The 18,787-nt window shown below is 34.4% G+C and overlaps 1 protein-coding gene across 2 annotated transcripts; it reads right to left on the reverse strand.

The window, feature by feature from the left end:
• Window positions 1-2,478: 2,478 nt before the first annotated feature.
• LOC133293694 (SNARE-interacting protein KEULE-like) lies at window positions 2,479-15,987 on the reverse strand. 2 transcript variants are annotated; one of them, XM_061492301.1, is made up of 22 exons: window positions 15,815-15,987; window positions 15,463-15,625; window positions 13,518-13,576; window positions 12,167-12,248; window positions 11,107-11,185; window positions 10,141-10,191; window positions 9,953-10,049; window positions 9,813-9,845; window positions 9,025-9,150; window positions 8,718-8,909; window positions 8,538-8,621; window positions 8,359-8,457; window positions 8,159-8,235; window positions 6,064-6,160; window positions 4,766-4,891; window positions 4,505-4,600; window positions 4,284-4,403; window positions 4,134-4,211; window positions 3,500-3,690; window positions 3,124-3,214; window positions 2,945-3,034; window positions 2,479-2,851 (listed from the first exon to the last, which is right to left on the reverse strand). In XM_061492301.1, the coding sequence occupies exons 2-22, from the start codon at window positions 15,533-15,535 to the stop codon at window positions 2,798-2,800; spliced, it is 1,995 nt and encodes a 664-aa protein (XP_061348285.1). In that variant the 5' UTR covers window positions 15,536-15,625; window positions 15,815-15,987; the 3' UTR covers window positions 2,479-2,797. The 2 variants fall into 2 exon arrangements, with proteins under 2 accessions (XP_061348285.1, XP_061348286.1); XM_061492302.1 differs by lacking the exon at window positions 15,463-15,625.
• Between the last annotated feature and the right edge of the window lie 2,800 nt (window positions 15,988-18,787).

Consider the following 18,787-nt stretch of genomic DNA (forward strand, 5'->3'; position numbering starts at 1 on the left):
ATTTGTTGATATGACCTTTGACCCTATTCTGGAAATAAAAAAATACTTTTAGTTTGTGTTTAAAAATTTGACCCGGCCAAGGTAAGGGTCATGGGTTCAATTAGGGTTCACGGGATTATTTCGCTGACCCCAGTTTTATACATTAAAAAAATATAAATATATATCATATATGAATCATCAAAAATTTAAAATATACTTTACATAATTCAACTAATGACATCCACAAGTAAATATTACACAAGTTAATTAAAGTATCAAAGTATAAAACACATATTCCAATGGAGTTAATGAAAAGTTATATTATCAAACTCAACTTAGGCCCTCCTTCTCCTTCTCATGCAACTACAACAACATGTGAAATGAAATCCCTTACCTAAGAAAGAAAGACGGAGGACAGGTGGCATCACGACGAATCAACGGTGAGAAGAGAAGAATAGCACGGCGGAGGAGAGGGAAAGAGAAGACCAAAGAGGATAGGAAGAACCATCACCACGATGAAGGAGATCACTGGATCAAAGAGACTGTCTGGGTCTGAGAGAGAAGATCAGAATAGAAGAAGAACTATTCAAATTTCATATCTAGGCAGCAATGAGTTTTTTTTTTACACATCAAACGATGTCATTTTGTGTGTACTTTTTTTTTTTAAATGCAATGACCCCATGTCCCCATCCCCATCTGACCCCACTGACCTGGGAGTCACGGGTTCAATCGAGAGTTTCGAAGTGTCAGAAGGGTCAATATGTATGCAGGGTCTAATTGTTGACCCCCAACTCTCAAAGTGAGGGGATCAGTGACCTAGTGAAATCGACCATGGGATGGGATGAAATTTTAAAACACTACTTTTAACTCACTCATAGTGTAGATTTGGGAGTTATTGTTAAGGGCAGATTGGTAAAATCAGCGATCTTTTCCTTGCAAGAGAATCACATCAGGCGTTTTTGGCTTTGATGCTAATGGACGGAAAGAAAGGGAATTATAAAAGATACCACCAATTGATGTCTAAAAATATAATTTAATGAAATTGGGTACACCCTATCCCACTCTATATCCTTTCTCATTTTTTCATCTTCTAAATTAGGAATATGGGATGAAATAGCTTATGAAAATACAATTTTGTTTTTAATTTTAAGGCTTAATTTATTTGACATAACGACAACATGAAAGTAAATAGTTTGTAATACTTCTCGATTCATTCTTTTCTACTAGAACTTCTCAACAAGAAAAATAACAAAATTTCTTCATTCCGTCATTAAATATCCAACTAATAATATTATGTTTAAATTTATTTTATTTCATTCTTTTCTATTATATAACATTCCATCTTAATCGTCATAAAATATCCAAATCGATGTGAACGCAACTCCCATTACAGCTCATGGACAGTTTGATTGACAGAAAACGATTGATAATATTATGAAAAAAAATTAATGTAAATATGCGTCGACGTTGACTGTACGAGACAAAGTGCTACAAATGAAGGCTACCCGTCTCTTATTCCTAAGCTATTGCAGGGTAAATGCCTCAACTTGATGTTCTGATCTTCGTGAGTACGGGCTCAAATACTTGTAAATTAGGCTTATTAGACCTGGCTCGAACCGGGCTGGTCAATCCGAAACGAATCATTATTCGAGTCAAGTATTGAATTAGTTATGTATCAAATCCGGTAAAAATTGATTCGAACCAGTCGGGTTTTATCAAAATGATCGGGTCATCAAAATCGGAGATTTATAAAAAAGAAACAAAAATCAAAATTGTCTCATCTTGTCTTAAAAAAAATATGAAACTCCTTTAAATTTTTTTATTGTTTTGTTTGCTAATAGTATACTCTCCTACACTGACCTTAAATTTTAGCAATGTGTGAAACAGTAAATTAAGAGAACATAACCTATTTATTCCTTACAAATTCATTTTTATGAGAAGAGAAGTTGATAAATACCTTATAATTATTATACATAACTAGTTGATGATATTTGATAAAGGAATTATGTGATTGTCTTATACTTGAATTTTTTTTTCTTTATTTATTTTTTTACAATATACTATATGTTTTATCATATATGACTTTTTTTATCCCTATAAAAACTATATATATTCGCAGCCCTGCATAACAATTTTTTACATGTATGTTTGAGTATTTTTATACATTTTTATGTATAAAATATAAGTTTTGATCTATTAAACCAGGTCGTACAATTTAATTGGTAACCCGTCGATTTAATCAGTAACCCACCAATTTAACCGATGATCCAGTAACCAGCCGAGTCTAACATTGTTGTAAACAACCCACCAACGTCCGGAGTCACAGACACTTAAATAGCTACAGTGGGGGAACTAACCTTTTAATATTCTGAGTCGATAAATTGTGATACCAGTATTGCTTAAAGCAAAGTGGATAACATGATACCCAACTCATTCTGTGTCTTCTATTCGACACAACTAATTCTTGTCAAGCAGCTTCTAACGAATGGAAAACTTCTATTTATTTACTTATTTATTTATTTGGGAGGGGATAGGTTTCAGCAGTACATTGTTCCCTTTTTTTTTTTCCTTGCAACAAAATGTCATTTGAATGAAACTCATTTACCAGAATTTAAAAAAATAAAATAAAAAAAAATTGCGTGTCTAACCAGCGAAGAATTCCTAGCATATGCACAGTCTGACATTCAGTGGCTCGGCTGAACAACAGGTCAAATGTCCAAAGAATTTGCTATATTGAGATGAATAAACTACATGATTACAACATATATATTTCACAAGCAAGCAGAAGATCATCTCCCAGTTTCCAAGTTCGTAAACATCATATCTGGAGATCATCCAATGAAAGTTCCTGTGCTGTTAGCATCTTCAATTTCTACAAAAGAAGAAAAATAGCATGCAGGAATGGTTATGGCAAATTGCAATTTGGGGAACACGTTTGACTTTAAAAAGGTTAACACTTCAATACCGTAATAAATTGTGCAGGATCATCAAGACTTGACGAGCCCAGAATAACTTCCCTCTTCAGCTTACCAGAAAGCTTGTGGCAAGTCCTAAGCTGATGATTAAACGATGTATCAGTCCAGAAAAGCTGGAGGGAAAAACAGTAAAAATGACAACCTCATTTTATCAAAATATTATTCAAACCTCAGATCTGGTCGCTCCACCAACAATAAATATAAATATTCGTTGCCCCATCTTCTTGAAATCACTGGATGCATGCTTAAGCACCGAATCGCTATATGCCAGCAGGAAAGATGAAAATTAAATGTAAGATAGTTTTGTTTTGGAATGGCAGGTCATAGTAAGCAATTCCAACAGATACTTGGGAGTTCCCTACTAATTATCTACATAATAGCAAGCTAACGCAAGTCCACACAACCTAAAAGTTAAGAGGTATCATAAGGTCGTGGCAAAGTGGGAAGAAAACAGAGTTCATGGACCAAGTGAAAAATATAAACAGATCTCATTAGAAGCATTTATCATATTAGTGACTTGTATTCGGGAGGAAAGAAAGTAGAACCTTGAATACCCATCATCAGAGCCTCTGGGTCGAGCCCAAGTTGGTGTGCGCCTTGATCTCATCGAATGAGCAGGAGGATTTTGAATTACTGATCCAGCATGAGATGTACCATGGAAAGTTGGACTTGGGTCATTTAGACATGGATAGTCTTCCTTTGACAATTCATTTTTACTGATTTTTTCAATGAGTTCCTGAATAAGGTCCATCCACTCATCACATACGAGGCTCTAAAAGCTTTATAAGCAACTGATGGAATCATCATAAAGATAATATTACTATAAATTAAAAATTTCATGATATGGAAATACGGAGTCCTTTTTATTTTCTTAATATTCAATGAGATTAAAAAACATAATAGCATATAAACGCTTGCAGAGTGCCCTACTTTTCGTTAACCAGCATGTTTACAACATCAATTGTGATCTAAATCTTCAAATAACCAACTCCAGCTGGTTCTTCAATTAGAAAAAACCATAAGCACATCTATAATGCAAAGTTAATAATTAACTAAGGAAAGATAAAAGAAAATTGTTTTAACAGTAGCTTTGCTTATGCTATCCTCCCCATGAAATTTTCATAAAATTAATACATAAAAATATTTCAAGTGGGAAAATTGTATTAACTTAATTTGTACCTCTATTATGGGATAGAAGCGTGATAGCTGCCATGTCTCTTCTTCACCAGAACGATCCTTCCTTGCTGCACGCTTTTTCTGACAATTTAGAGAAACATTTTTCAGACATAAAGTGTTACTGAAAAATCATATATTTAAACTATGAATTACCTTGTGCATATCAAACTTCAGAGCGAAAGCACCGGTTGAAGTTTTTTTGCTATCAGGTTGTCCCCCAAGCGTTCTCAAATTATTTATAGCAATCATATCCTCATTTGTCAACCTTGCAACCTGAAACAGATCGATAACAGTATATTTATTCTTTGACATATTAATCGAACAGAACAGCAAATGGCAATTTAGTTTGGCACCCAGGTCTAAAGAAGCCACACCTTCATCAAATTCAGACCTTTTTCACCCTCAAATTTTTCAGGATAAATGGCTGCAAGAATCATTAACAAGCGCAACTTATTTTCACGAGTTGTATCCTGCATAAAAATAATACATGAGTGATTTTCAGCTAATGAAAAGGAAAAAGTTTTATTTCTAGTTTCACAACCCATTTCCTGGAGTAGAAAGCTTTCTTGTATTAAGTCCACTGACGAGGTGTGTAAGGTTTTAACCTTTTCATTTTCCATTTTAGAATTACTTACTTCTTTCGTAGTCAAAAATTTAATCACATCTTTCATTCCAGCATCTCCAAAAACAAGATCTTGCTGCAGCTGCCCAAGTTCCCGAAGTCCTGACTCCCTAATGATTCCGTTAATCTTTCCTGCAATCTGGACAAAGAAGGTCATCATTTATATATAAGAAACCAATGATCATAACCAGCTCCATTATCGTAATTAATCTTTCCTGAAATCTGGACAAAGAAGGTCATCATTTATATATAAGAAACCAATGATCATAACCAGCTCCATTACCGTAATTAATTCATTTTAATACATTAAAACCCTAATGTCAATCAATCGCTGAAGAAAAAACTAGCTTTCAGAAATACCTAACAAACTTAAAGCACAAAAGTTCATGTATTCAGTCATCCACAAGCAAAAATTATGATAAAAACAATAATATTATGCAAGATAACAGATTTTTTTGCATTTGACTAGGGTATTCCCACAGGCATTGTAGTGTGATTAACCCCTCAGACGTTGTCTGTGATTGGTTCCCTCGTCAAAGACCCACCAAAAAAATGGGGAAAAAAAAAATCTGATATTCTGCATGATATTATGGCTTCATCTATTATCTGCAGGATAACAGATAACATCTATAAGTTCCGTGTTAAGATGTAATGAGAAGCAACTAAAATTTTGAATAGACATTAATATTTTAAAATAATACTACAAATATTTAAATGTTCACACTTCTATTTCTAAGTAAGTTAGGTAATAATTCACACTCTTGCAAATAACAAATGAATTATCATATTGCTAAATCATGCTAGGCTTACCTTTTCTTCAGGGATGCTCAGATACACAATAGTACAAAGGAAACAGTTAATTTGATAATGATCTATAATTAGGAATCACTGTAACTTCTAAAGTAAGTTACTGATGTAATACTAAGCCTTTATGAAAGGAGGGAATGTGTTTCCCCTTTCTTTTTGCTAACAAAATATTCTCTAATCAAAAAAGAAAGTAGGACAATAAGACCATTACTTAAGGGGGTTTTTTTTCCCTTTTTTTCTTGTACGGGGAGAAGGTCACAACAAGGGAAAAAACAGAACTAATATAAATGCCCAACTAATTCACCTACATGCAACTAAAATTTGGTATTAAAGGAGAGTAAATAAGAATTTTTGTTAAGGACATTAACATACTGTAGAAGGCCTCTACTACGCAGCTTTCAAGTGAAGATAGTACCTTTTGTGTGCGTGTGTGTGTGTGTGTGCAATCATATCATACAACAATCACAATTTTTTTGGGTAACATTGCATAACTAAAGAACTAACCTCTACATGGAGGGAGAGTTTGTCAATTTGCTCACTGTACTGCGGAAGTGCTTGAACCATCTTTTGTAAGTCCCTTGTTGACATTTCACCACTACCTCTATAAATGAAATGCTTAGTTATGTGAAGTTTATGATGACAGTAATTAGATGAATGAATAGACATTTCCATTAATTACAGATCTAGTCTTCATTAAACTAAAAAACAAGGCCAAATTATTTCTACAAGAAAATAGACATGCCTCTATGGTCATTTTACACAAAGTTTATGTTAGAAATACAAAACCAATATTGTATCTTCACCTAATAGTTTAAAATAAGAAAAATTCTAAATAGTACAAATATGTTTTCACGAAAAAACTCATGAATAGAAAAAGGTGAAAAAAGTTTGTTGTGTTTTGTCAGTTGCTTACTTATTTTTCTACTTTTTTTCCTCTCCAACCATGATTAGTTATTAGACAATTGTAACAGCTTTCGTACAAAAACTTTCATACCAAACAGAATTTTTGTTAAAATAATTCAATAGAAAATGAAGAGTTTTATCAGCCTCAGCCATGCAAAATATATATTTCCTAATGTCAGATAAAATAACCCAAGAATGAAATTAACAACAAAAATAATAGTAAATATTTTAAAATATTGTAGAGCCCAAAATTGTAAAATCACCCTCAAGGATGTCTAAAGAGATGTTCAAGAAGAAGTGATAAAGGTAGTTTTTCTGCTGGAACTTCAGTTCATGGTGTTAAAGGAGCCCAAGATTACTTTTGGAGGGAAGCCAAACAAGTTCAAACTGGTCAAATTACACATTCCGACAATGAAAACCAATGTTTATAAAACCACACCGGTCATTGAACCAGTTAAGGCACTGATTCATTGTTCACCAATCTGGCCATGAATGAAATGTGGTCGAACCAATGATAATTTTTTAATATTTTATAATATTTTTAAGTAATAAACTAACATAAAATCATAAAAAAACAGGTTAGGTGAAATTGTAAATTAGCATAAAAGGACCTTATTATCTGTCCTGCAGAGATAAAAAAAAGCAATAATAAGAGTTGAATCGATAAATGAAGTAAATATTATTAATAAAAATAAACACAACTTAAATACATTTTAGGATGTAATATACAAAGAATTTGCATAAATATCAAAGATTATTTCTGGCGCAGTCGTAGAAGACACTTGATGACACAATGAAGTTCAAGGTTCAATACCAGGAGGCAATTTCACATTTTTGGAGAAAACAAAACTTGAAAGTGTGGTTCAGATGGTTAGCACCTGGTTCAATAGTTCAATGACCGGTTTGAGAGGTTGGATCAAACCACTCAATGAACCATTTGTCGATTGAACTAGTCAAACCAGCTAGTTCAGTTTGGTTTTCTCAACTACAATGCAAAACGGTATCCAAATATGCTATTTGTGGTAGCCTTGGGTGGTAAGTGGAGGTGTGATTAAAATATTAAATATATTTAATGGTAATAGATCAACATACCATGCGGATAGGTTCATAAGTAGGAGGGTGTATGCTTGGAGAATTAAGCAGAAAGTAGGAAATCATACACAACAAATAGTGGCTGACGTGGACTAGGTGAGAAAAACTTGTGAGGGAGGGGTGAATTCTATTAGGGGAGTTTGTTGCATACTAGGGGTAAGGCTCACGTAGGATCGGCAATTTCGCAATTGAATTTGGGTAGTGAGTGGGAGAGAAGGCCTCTAGAAGTGTCATTTTCAATTGTATTTCATTACCAATTTGCTACAATACCACTGTTGTTCTTTGTTTGGTTCCTAAATTCCTCTTCTCGTTCTTTCTTTATTGTATCTGGTACCTATCACATGCATGCACACGCACACACATACATAGAGACTAAAAGAAAGAATAAGAGTTTCTTTCTAACATGGCTAGACGCCAAAGTTGAATATATAAAACTAAAAAAAAAAATCATAACTTTCAACTCAAGCTTTTGATAAAAATAGTGAAATCAGGCAAATGTTTTATTTTCAATATTGATTAAACCATTACCACAATTAGTTCAGAATCAATATCCTCTTACATCACAATGTCAATGATGAAAAACTCCCAGGAAATTATGACTCACCTTGAACCATGCTGGATTTGTGCAGCTTTGTTCTTTGAAATGAAGCTGGTCATCTTCTCATGCAACCGTTCACTAGCCTGACAAGGCCATCAATATCAAAGGGTATTCATGTTGCTTAAGTGTTAAATAGTAGAGATGACTCCAAATAGTATACCATAAAGCCTAAACCCTAAACACAAAATAGTGAAAACAGGACATACATCTGCGATATGTGCATGACGAAGTTCAAGCCATATAGGATCATGATCCTCCAACAGAACCTCTTTTTTCTCAGGTAGAACACCAGTCTTGCCAGGAACCTTAAGAATACAGTAGATTTCTGGTCATAACAAGAAACAGACATAACAATTTAGAGGGGGAGAAGGAAATTGTAGAATACCTCATGAACATATTTATTTCCCTCCATATTCAACAAATCATGGCACATGGCATCATACGTCCATTCATGTATCACAGGAGCAATCTACACATTCAGAATAGAATTCTCATTTTAACCAATATGATACAGTCAGTTGAATTAATATAACAAGTCCATGACCAACAAATGAAGATAAGAAACCTGATCGATAGTTCTATCAATAATGAGCAACTCGCAGGTCTCAGTCTGAGGGAAATTAGGTACACTTTTTTTATATTTCATAAGACAGTCCCAGACACCAGCAGCAAGCTTTGTTGGAACAAGATCATGTAAAGTAGTCATTGTCATTGCATCTAGGGACTTCGCAGCACGGAAACGAACTAAAGGAAATTCCTAGAGAAACATTGACGTGATTCAGAAGACTTCTCAATCATTTGTTTGAACAATTATAGAACACTGATTGCAATTTTTAAATTCCTATCACAGAGTCATAGCATTGACTACATACCCTCAATGAAGCAAAAACTGTAGCAATCCGAGTAGCCATCACATTTAAACATGCAACAGCGTTATGATTATTCTCCTCATCCCCAAATAGCTCCTCTAAAGCTCTCTCATTGTTTGTGATGAAACCCTACATTAAATGACAAAAATCACACACCACAAAAATGAGGACACCAAACAATTGGTATGATGATGGGATTAGAAACTAATAAAGAATTTCTAATGAGAAAATTTAAAGGTTGACAAATTTTCCTCAAGGGAAGGAACCTCAACAAACAGGTTTCATAAATTTTTAAGTTCCAACAATGTAGCTCTATATATTACTGTTTTTGTTGGTGAGATATTGTAAAAGCAATATACTTGAATGATTAAAATTGCCAACTTGCACATGTTATAGGATGTTCGATACACATATTTCATGGTTGTTCCATTTTTCACTTCTCAGAAAATACTTCAACTTAGTCCTTGCAGATCAAGAAAAAAGTATAGTTGTTTGTTCAATTTATTCAGCATTCTAAAGAACAGACTTTGTTTGTATTGGAGGTTTTCTTCGACAGATAACAGATTCTAACAAGTTAGATTAACAGGAAGAACATCATGATCCATCACTTGACTCTCATTCATGGCTATGTGTAACTGGGCAAACACAAGGTGCACTTCTACATGTCAGAAGTTTTGAAAATTACTAATACAAACTACTGTAAGCGAAGAAAAGTAATTGTATTCATATGAACAAAGATGATATGTATGACTGACGGCAAGTGAAATAAAGAAAAAAGAACAACCAGATACCTGACTGTCTATAGCAAAGTACTCCAAATTCATCTGCATAGCATCAAGTGAGAGGGACAAAACACAATAAGAAAATTCTGAAATTGTTTTGGAAAATCTCAATTTAAACACAATGTAGATCCTACATGAAAAAAATTCACCTCTCTCAGAGCACCTATGCGAGGCAACACCAACGTATCTTTCTTAATTTCCATAACCAATTCTCTGGCAATAGGTGAACTAAAGAAAACAAATGCCCTACAACAACACAGAATAAAACAGGCTTGAAAACCAGTAAGTGGAAATCAAGATGAAATTGCAGACAGGAGGTAATATAAAGATCTCATACTTCCTGTATAAGGGTGTCTTTCCAGACATGTCTGACAAAAACATAATTACACTGCCAATGAAAATGAAGAGGGAAAATCAATAAGTATGGACCAATTCTATAAAAACCAATAGTATAGGTTAACTAAAACCCCCACCAAAGCTAAATGAAACTAATCTTACAATACAGAAACAAAAGTTCAGAATATTAATCATTCACCAATTTACATAATACGTGTAAAGTGAAAGAGAGAATGACAATACAATAGTGACGTGTCATGATGCATTTTGAAGAGAAAGGAAGGGAAAAAACAAAATAAAAAAATAAAGTATAGTATCATTACATATTAAGTAGTGAACATGGAGGAAATTAAATAAAAAAAATCAGATTCATAAGAAAAAATAAATAAATAAAAGGGAAATTAATTGGGAGAGAATATAAGTAAGAGATCAAAGAACAAAAGTTAAAAGAAATCATAACACTCGAATTCAAAACCCAATGACAACTTTTTGATTTTATTTTCAACCAAGAGACAAGGGAGTTGGACGTCCAAAATGATTTCTAAACTGCATGTCTATAGACATTAGTGACATACTTCGCAACAAACTGAAAAATACATACCAAACAAGCAAACAAAATAACAGGAAGAGTAAAGACAACGTAAGTAAATTCCTTGAAGAGTTTCAAAAGAATAACGCTAAAACTGAAAACCATCAGCAATACAATCTCTTCTTTTTATTTTCATGGCCAGCATCAACACTCTTAGTCTTTATTACCAGTTACCACAAGTATTTTTGACAAGCAGCCAAACTATAAACTTCAACATAAGCAAGATTTATTTTTTCCAGTAGAACTAAAATAAATCATGCAAACGCAACCATGACGGACCGCCAGAAAATCAGCTGCGCTTACAGTCTATGAGCATTCTCAAGGTAATCTAAGATAATTCATTAAATACGCCACAAACATATGAAACTGGATATGTACTTCTCTTTGGTTGGCTGGATGAAGTATATAGCATCCATGGTGGGCAATGGCTGCCTTCGCTTGTATATGTCTTCAACCACTACCCAAGCAAAACAAAACAAAAAATCATATACCATACAAGAAATAGAACTGGTGCAAAATACAGGTGTTCCCTGAATAAGTTTCTTCCATTCTCATATTAGTTAAATCCAATAATGATAGTTGAGAAAGGTTTTTTTTAATGGAATGATTAGAGTATACTAAAATTTATAGCTTAACAAGGATCCATCAAACATCATTTTTTGTTCCCCTCTAAGTTGGGGTGTAATTGAGGAAAAATATCCATGCTTTTATTTTAAAAACTTGTCATTTACTATTTTACCCCATAAATTGAGTTCATTAAATTTTTCTATAAGGGTTATCTAGAAAATTTACAATTACAACAATATACCTACTCCTTAATATCAGCAGTAAGTTAAGTGATGCGTCAGATTTCTTACGGAGTGCAAATGTCATATAAGAAGGACTGATAGTATGTGTAGTTGAACAGAGTAAAATGAAATTACATTGCTTCATTTAAAAGTCCGTTTTTTTTCTCAAGACAGAAACAAGAACATGTAATCACCTTCTATTCTATTGACTACTTCTCCATCTGTCTCACCATTACTATTCCCCTTAAAATCCTTCAGCTTCATCATGCTAGAAAAGAAACAAGAGTTTTCTATCTTTCTTTTTTAACTTTTTTTCTCGGGTAGACTTTTTCGTTTAACTTTTAGAAGAGGAAAAGGGAGGGCAAAAGGAGGGTACAGAATTTCTGTTTTTGTTTACTTTTTAAACAGTTTTAGAACCATTTAACACATAACAAATTAACCACAGTTAAAACAAGTTTAAATATCCTGAGTAACATGTATACAGATTGCGATTTTTGGAGTGTGAATTAGTTCAATTTAACATTTTAATCAGAGAAGAAAATCAACAAGCACAGCATGAAAACCAAATCAGAGAAAAATAATGGAAAGTCTTCTACTGGCTGTGGATAGAAAAAATATGACTATTCAAAAATCAATCTTGTGATTCTTACATGAAACACCTTCATCCGTGATATCAGCCATCTTGCAAGAGTGAGACATTATCTTGACAGTCAGTTTGTCCATTATTAGCACCTGCAGGCAAGCAAACCATGGACCAATACAAGATGGTAAACAATTAAAAGTATCATGCTTTTAGCTGTTTTAAGCTTAAGCAGGTTTCTTAAAAAGAAATGAATGTGTTTGAGTGGAGTAAAAGGCATCCTCCTTGTCAAGAACCAACTATCCATGAAGCTTAAGCTAATAGGTTAAGCTAATAGGTAAAGGCTCATGAATGGTTTTTATATCTAATGCCCCCTCTCACACAAGAGCCCTTTGGAATTAAAGCATGGATAATACACAAGCCCACACCACATTAGGATGAAATTCAAGGTTTATTAAAAGAATGGGTGTGACAAGGATCGAACTCTAGACCACTTGGTCGTAGAGGCTCTAGTACCATGTCATGAAATGAACCAACTATCCCAAAAGCTTAAACTGCTTGGTAGAGGTTTATGAATGGTTTTTATATCTAACACTCTTATACCAAGGCAATTAAGAAAAATATACAAAAAATGAAAGGACATTGCAAAAGCTCTAAAATCAATCAGCATATCCAAAAAGGAAAATACCCTATGTGAGCAGAACACTACAGAGAATCCCCAAAAACATATTTTGTACTCCACAGCGGTGGTAAAGACAACAAAGAGTTTGTCCCTATAAACTGCACAATGCCATATTTTCCTTCTTAAATTTAAATAAAAAGATTAACAAAGGTTAATATTCTAGCAATCACCTGACCTGGCTGCCATTTTGTCTCCAAACTCAACGATTCTCTACTTCTCTCTCTCTCTCTCTCTCTCTCTCTCTCACACACACACACACACACACACATTAATGTCTCATCTTCATTAGTTTCCTCAAGCTTTAATCAATTACCACTCGTTCAAGAATGTATCAACAAACTCTGCAGCTGGCTTAATACTTAATAGTTAATATTAGTATAGATATGTAGAGAAATCTGATAAATTTTCTACAATGATACCATTTAGAACTATGCTAAATTGCTGACTACCCGTGACATGAAGCAAATAGCCATGGATCCAATATATAAAGCATGCATTCCAGAAACATGATTTAGCTTATTGACTGTTCTTACACGAAGGTGAAATATCAAAAAGATTTGTTAAATCTGTCCTATGTCTAATCATCAGCATCAAAAAGAAAATTTCTTCTAAAGATTCCTCGAATGAAACTACAAACTGAAGCTAAAACAAACAGAACAGTCGGTGCATCTGTTTTTAATTTTTATAGTGAAGTTCAAAAACCTAAGGCAGAATATATTCAACTAATGACATCCCATACCTTCCATCTTGATTTTGAATCCCCCGTTTTCGCTGACCTGAGCATTTCATGTAATAATCCTGGAGAAAATTTCAGAACACAGAAACTAAATGAGATGTTCAGATCAGAAAGCAATTGGTCACGGTTAAATTTTAAGCAATTTACTATTAAAAAGTTAGAAGGAAGCAAAAGAACATGCAGAAAGATGCAATCCATGCAAATGAATTATCCACTTCAACTATTCGAAAGAATCAAAACATGTTGGAGTCAGTCTATCTGCTAATGAAAAGGACAAAATAGTGTTGTATTGAGTTGGGTGTCAATATTAAAAGTAAAAAAATTGGCATGTACAGTAATAAAGTGATCTCTTGACTCTTTAAAGAAATATGAAAAACTACACCAAAAAAAAAATGAAATTATTTAGAGTGATTTTATTTATCTTGTATTTTCTCCTCCTTTTTTTTTCTGGGAGACAAAAGTAGAAATCAGTATGTACAACAACAGACGATAAGATAACCAACTAAAGAAAGAAAAAACACAAAATCCCTGCAAACAAGAAGGATGCATAAACTAACCAAAGCTTGCCAGTCACTCTACATGTCTTCTAAAAAGGCCCCTCTAAAATAACCATTACCTGTACACCATAAGGAACCCAGGGAGACCACTTTATTCCATAAAAGGATTAATGGCAACAAATTATCCTGAAACTCTATCATTCCTTTAAAACCATAATCACCACGTAGTAACATACACAGTACACCACCAAAAAACTTTCTCTCTTTATTACATTTCCCAAAACCTCTTGAAATAAAACACACAACACCACCATTTGGACAGAGAGAGAGACTTGTATGTTCATCAACCAGCAATAAATTATTAGTATTAATCCTATTAATTTGTGCACTCCAAATGAAAGACTTCACATAAGAGAGGGGGCCTTGGGCTTCTGAAGGAGACTAGCAAGAAGAAAGAAAGTAGGAAAAAGAGTTAGGAACAAAATTGTGCTTCCAAGGGTACGCCCGAGAGGAGTCTAAAGTTCAAATCCCAACATCCGCCAATGAATAAGGGTGAATAGAGTCAAGCAAAGCAATCCACAACTCTGCTTCCATTAAGGTTTCGGAAAAAATTGAGCTTCGAAGAGAAGTTACAATCCATTAACTAATAGAAGCTGCAAATTGTTCCTATTTTTAACATTGTAACAGCATAAATCTTAAAAGATCATTTCTGTCCGCCATATTTCCAGGGATCTATGAATATTATAACAAGGCGTACTAGTCTCATGTACTGTACTCTAATTCTCAAACACATCCACCGCAATATCCTTTGACAATTAGCCTCTCTATTCGTAAAGGCAGTACATCATGTCCAACAGACTAGCTTAAACCTCTCTTATTTCTTGCAGCTTGGGTATGGAGAAAATTCATCAGTGAAAAGAAAGGAACCAATATTTATCCCAAACAAGAAAAAATAGCAGATACTAGATAGTAATGCAGAATTTCAATGTTGAAAATTCCACTACTACTAGACTAGAAGATTCCAATCCCTATTATGCAGAGTTCCCCCCTAAAGCTATTGAATCTGTTGTTTAGCATTACCACCAACGGGTGCCACTGCCGGCAAGCTTCGCATCTTAACGCACTAGCTGCTGACTTGCCTTCACGTGCTTTGTCATTTACCTTATAAAACTCCCAAACAAACAAACAAACAAAAACACACGCCAAAGACAAATTTATTTGTACTCACTGAGATCGGTACGCGCAAGGACAAAGTGAAGACAACGGTAGAATTTGGAACCAACCAGTGAACAAAAAATTATAAGGATTCACTAACAGAACCAAAAGAGAAATGAAGTTGTGCAAGATAATAGACACTTGAAGTGAGTTCAGAGCTCTAAGCCAATTGATGAGAGAAACGAATCAGGAATTGATCTAAAACAATTAGCATAATGAAAGGAAGAAGGACTTACGCTCGCGGCTAATTTGTTTGAGATTTTTGTATTCACCGCCATAAGAGGAGGAATCGGAATCCGACACGGACATGGTGATGGCGGTGCCTTAAACCACAACCGTTAATTGATCGCGAGACGAGATGCAGAAGGAGATCGCCGATTAATCGGAAACCTGATCAGGCTGTGAACCAAAAAAAAAAAAAAAAAAAAAAAACACAAAAATGAAAGGGATGTGGAAATGGTTTCTTCAAATTTAATTAACTAAAAGGTTAGTGAAACAAAATGGTGAGATTATGGTAGAGGAAAAAAAACAGGAATGAAGGAGTTAGTTTATAAGAAGACGAATAGAAATAGTTGAAAGAAGCATAACGTGTTGAATTGTGCAAAGATTGAAGGAGGGTGAGGTCAGGGGCGAAGAAATTTCCCAGAAGCGGAGTGGACCGATTGAGGACGAAGTCCTGAGCCGGAACCACCTGTTGCCGAACCGCTAGTGGGCTCCACCCCCTAACGCCAACGCATTCTGCTACTACGAGGCTCTGTAAAACTGCCTCCTCCTTTTTCCCTTGTTATCGTCCGATTCGTTAAATTTATCCAATTCTTAATTTAAAAAAAATAAAATAAAGAAAGAAATATGACTGCTTATTTATCCTTTTTTAACAATGTAGAGTTATTATAATGACGAATTTTATTTTATTTTTTGTAAGCAAAATGACGAAATTTATTCTTGCACGTAAAACCACATTTTGTTTTTAAGGATAAAATAATAATAATAATAGTAATGCCTTAAATATCGAGGGAATTACCATACATTATAGTAAACGATATCAATAAGGCGTGAAAAATGTATACAGTCACAACTAAAAGAAAAAAAAAAGAATTTAAAATGTGTATATCTGATTATCTTAACACTTTATTTAGTTATATGGCAAAAGTGAATTTTTAGATCTCTTAAGTACATCAGAGTTCCAATTTTTGATCCATTGTTATCGAATTAGGATTAGTATAATTAAAAAAAATCTTAATTTTCCTCTTAATTATTAGTCATACATGGCTTTTCTAAAATATAAGTATTTACATTACGTACCTAACAAATAATAATAATTTTATCACCGATAATTATGATTACAGGCTAATGACCCAATCCAAAAATTATTTACCACAAAGGACTTAGATTCCTGAAACGTAACATCTATAGAAACAAAAAAATTCCGACTGCTAGGGTGATAGCACTTGTAGCCCTTCTTATCAGGAGCTTAATCAAGGAAAACACATTTAAGAGCCATGTGATCTAACTTAATGCGACGATGCTGTTTCTAAACATGAACAAAGACTACACACTCAAACACTCATGGAGGAAGACTTTGCAAAGTTGGAACAGAAGGGAAAAAAGAAGTTATTGAGTGAATAGGACTTACATTATCAAGAACCCGAGTGGGTAGACGGTTGATCAAGAATGTTGCAGTAAGAATGGCATCTCCCCAATAGCATTTGGGTACATGTGTTTGAAACAGTAAGGCACGAGCAACATCAAGAAGGTGACGATTCTTTCTTTCAGCAACCCCATTTTGTTGAGGGGTGTCTACACAAGTAAGTTCATGAATCATACCTTGACTTCGTATAAATTGGGAAAAACAATGATTAACATATTCAGTACCATTAACTGTCCTTAGTCTCTTGATTTTTTTACCAAATTCGGTCTCAACCATTTTATAAAATTGAAAGAACAGTTGTGGTACCTCAAACTTTTCACGCATTAAGTAAACCTAAGTTACACGAGTGCAATCATCAATAAAAGAAACAAATAATTTATTACCAGAAGAATGAGGGGCCTTAGAAGGACCCCAAACATCAGAATGAATAAGATCAAAAGATTCAACACTTTTAGTAATACTATAAGGAAAAGATATATGAAGATGCTTAGCAATCTCACAAACATCACAATGAAAAGACTCAACAGACTTAGACAAAAACAATGACGAAAATAAAGACTTGAGTAAACTAAATGGAGGATGTCCCAAGTGCTTATGATGAAGCCAAATCAGAGAATCAGCAGTTGACTGGCCATGAGACAACAAGATGTGATCCTTAACATTATTTGCGGGAGATTGTGACTCCAGACAGTACAGCCCCCCTTGCTCTTTAGCACCCCCAATAGTCTTTCCTGTGGCGAGATCCTGAAAAACACAGTGAGTAGGGAAGAAGGTTACAGTGCAATTCAAATCTTTTGTGATTTTATAAATAGAAAGAAGATTAGTAGAGAGTTTAGGGACATGAAGAGCATCTTTGAGATGTAAGGAGGGCTGTAATTTTATGTTACCAGAACCCGCAACTGATGTATGTGAGCCATCAGCTACGACTATTGTATGAGTGTCAATGGTAAGGTTGTAAGAAATAAAGGAGCCAGCACAACAAGCCATATGATCAGTAGCACCAGAATCAATAACCCAAGAATGTTTAAAATTAGTACATGAAGTAAGAAAAGAATAAGTATTGGAACTCATACCAGTCATAGCCAAAGCACTAGTACCAGATGGCTTACTCAGAGAATCAAGGATGGTCCGGAGTCGTTCCAACTCATATTGACGAAATGCAGGTTGAGTCTCATTAGGTGCAGGAGCTATATCAGAGGAAGTATAATGCGCTTGACCATGCATCCTTGCCATCTTTTCTAAGACCTTTTGCTTTCCATGGAAGCGAAAGCATAGATCCTTGATATGACCTGTTATTCTACAATAAGAACACCAACAATCATCTTTCTTAGGTCTAGAAGATGCACCATCAGAAAATTTTGTAAAAGAACTCCCTTGAGTAAAACCATCCTTTTTTTGTGGAAATCATAGTCCCCATCAGTGGGTTTAGAAGCAGCACCATCATGTGATGACAGCATGGCAGATTTATCAGAGTTCATCATAACTCCCCGACGAGTCTCCTCCCCCCGAACAGTATTGAAAACAACATAAAGGGATGGAAAAGTCTTTTTGCCAAGTATCTGAACCCGAATAGGATCATACTCAAAATTCAAACCAGCAAGAAAATCAAAAAATACGCTCATTTTCCACCTCCTTGGCTAAGGCAGTAGCATCTGCAGTACATTACATCTTCAAACTCTGAAATTGATCAAGTTCAGTCCACAACTCCTTCAAAATACCATAATAAGCATTCACTGATAAGGAGTCTTGCTTAGTAGAGAATATTTTATTGCGCAATTCATAGCGCGCAACCATATCCTGTTTCAAAGAATAAGTTGAGTGAACAGTGTCCCAAATCTCCTGGGCAGAAGACAAAAACATGCAGTAAAGACCCACTTCAGGAGTCATCGAGTTCCATAACCAAGTCATGATAA

The sequence above is a fragment of the Gastrolobium bilobum genome, unplaced genomic scaffold (assembly GCF_033153095.1).
Source record: "Gastrolobium bilobum isolate Gb01-03AN ecotype WA unplaced genomic scaffold, APGP_CSIRO_Gbil_v1 utg762, whole genome shotgun sequence".
Taxonomy (NCBI): domain Eukaryota; kingdom Viridiplantae; phylum Streptophyta; class Magnoliopsida; order Fabales; family Fabaceae; genus Gastrolobium; species Gastrolobium bilobum.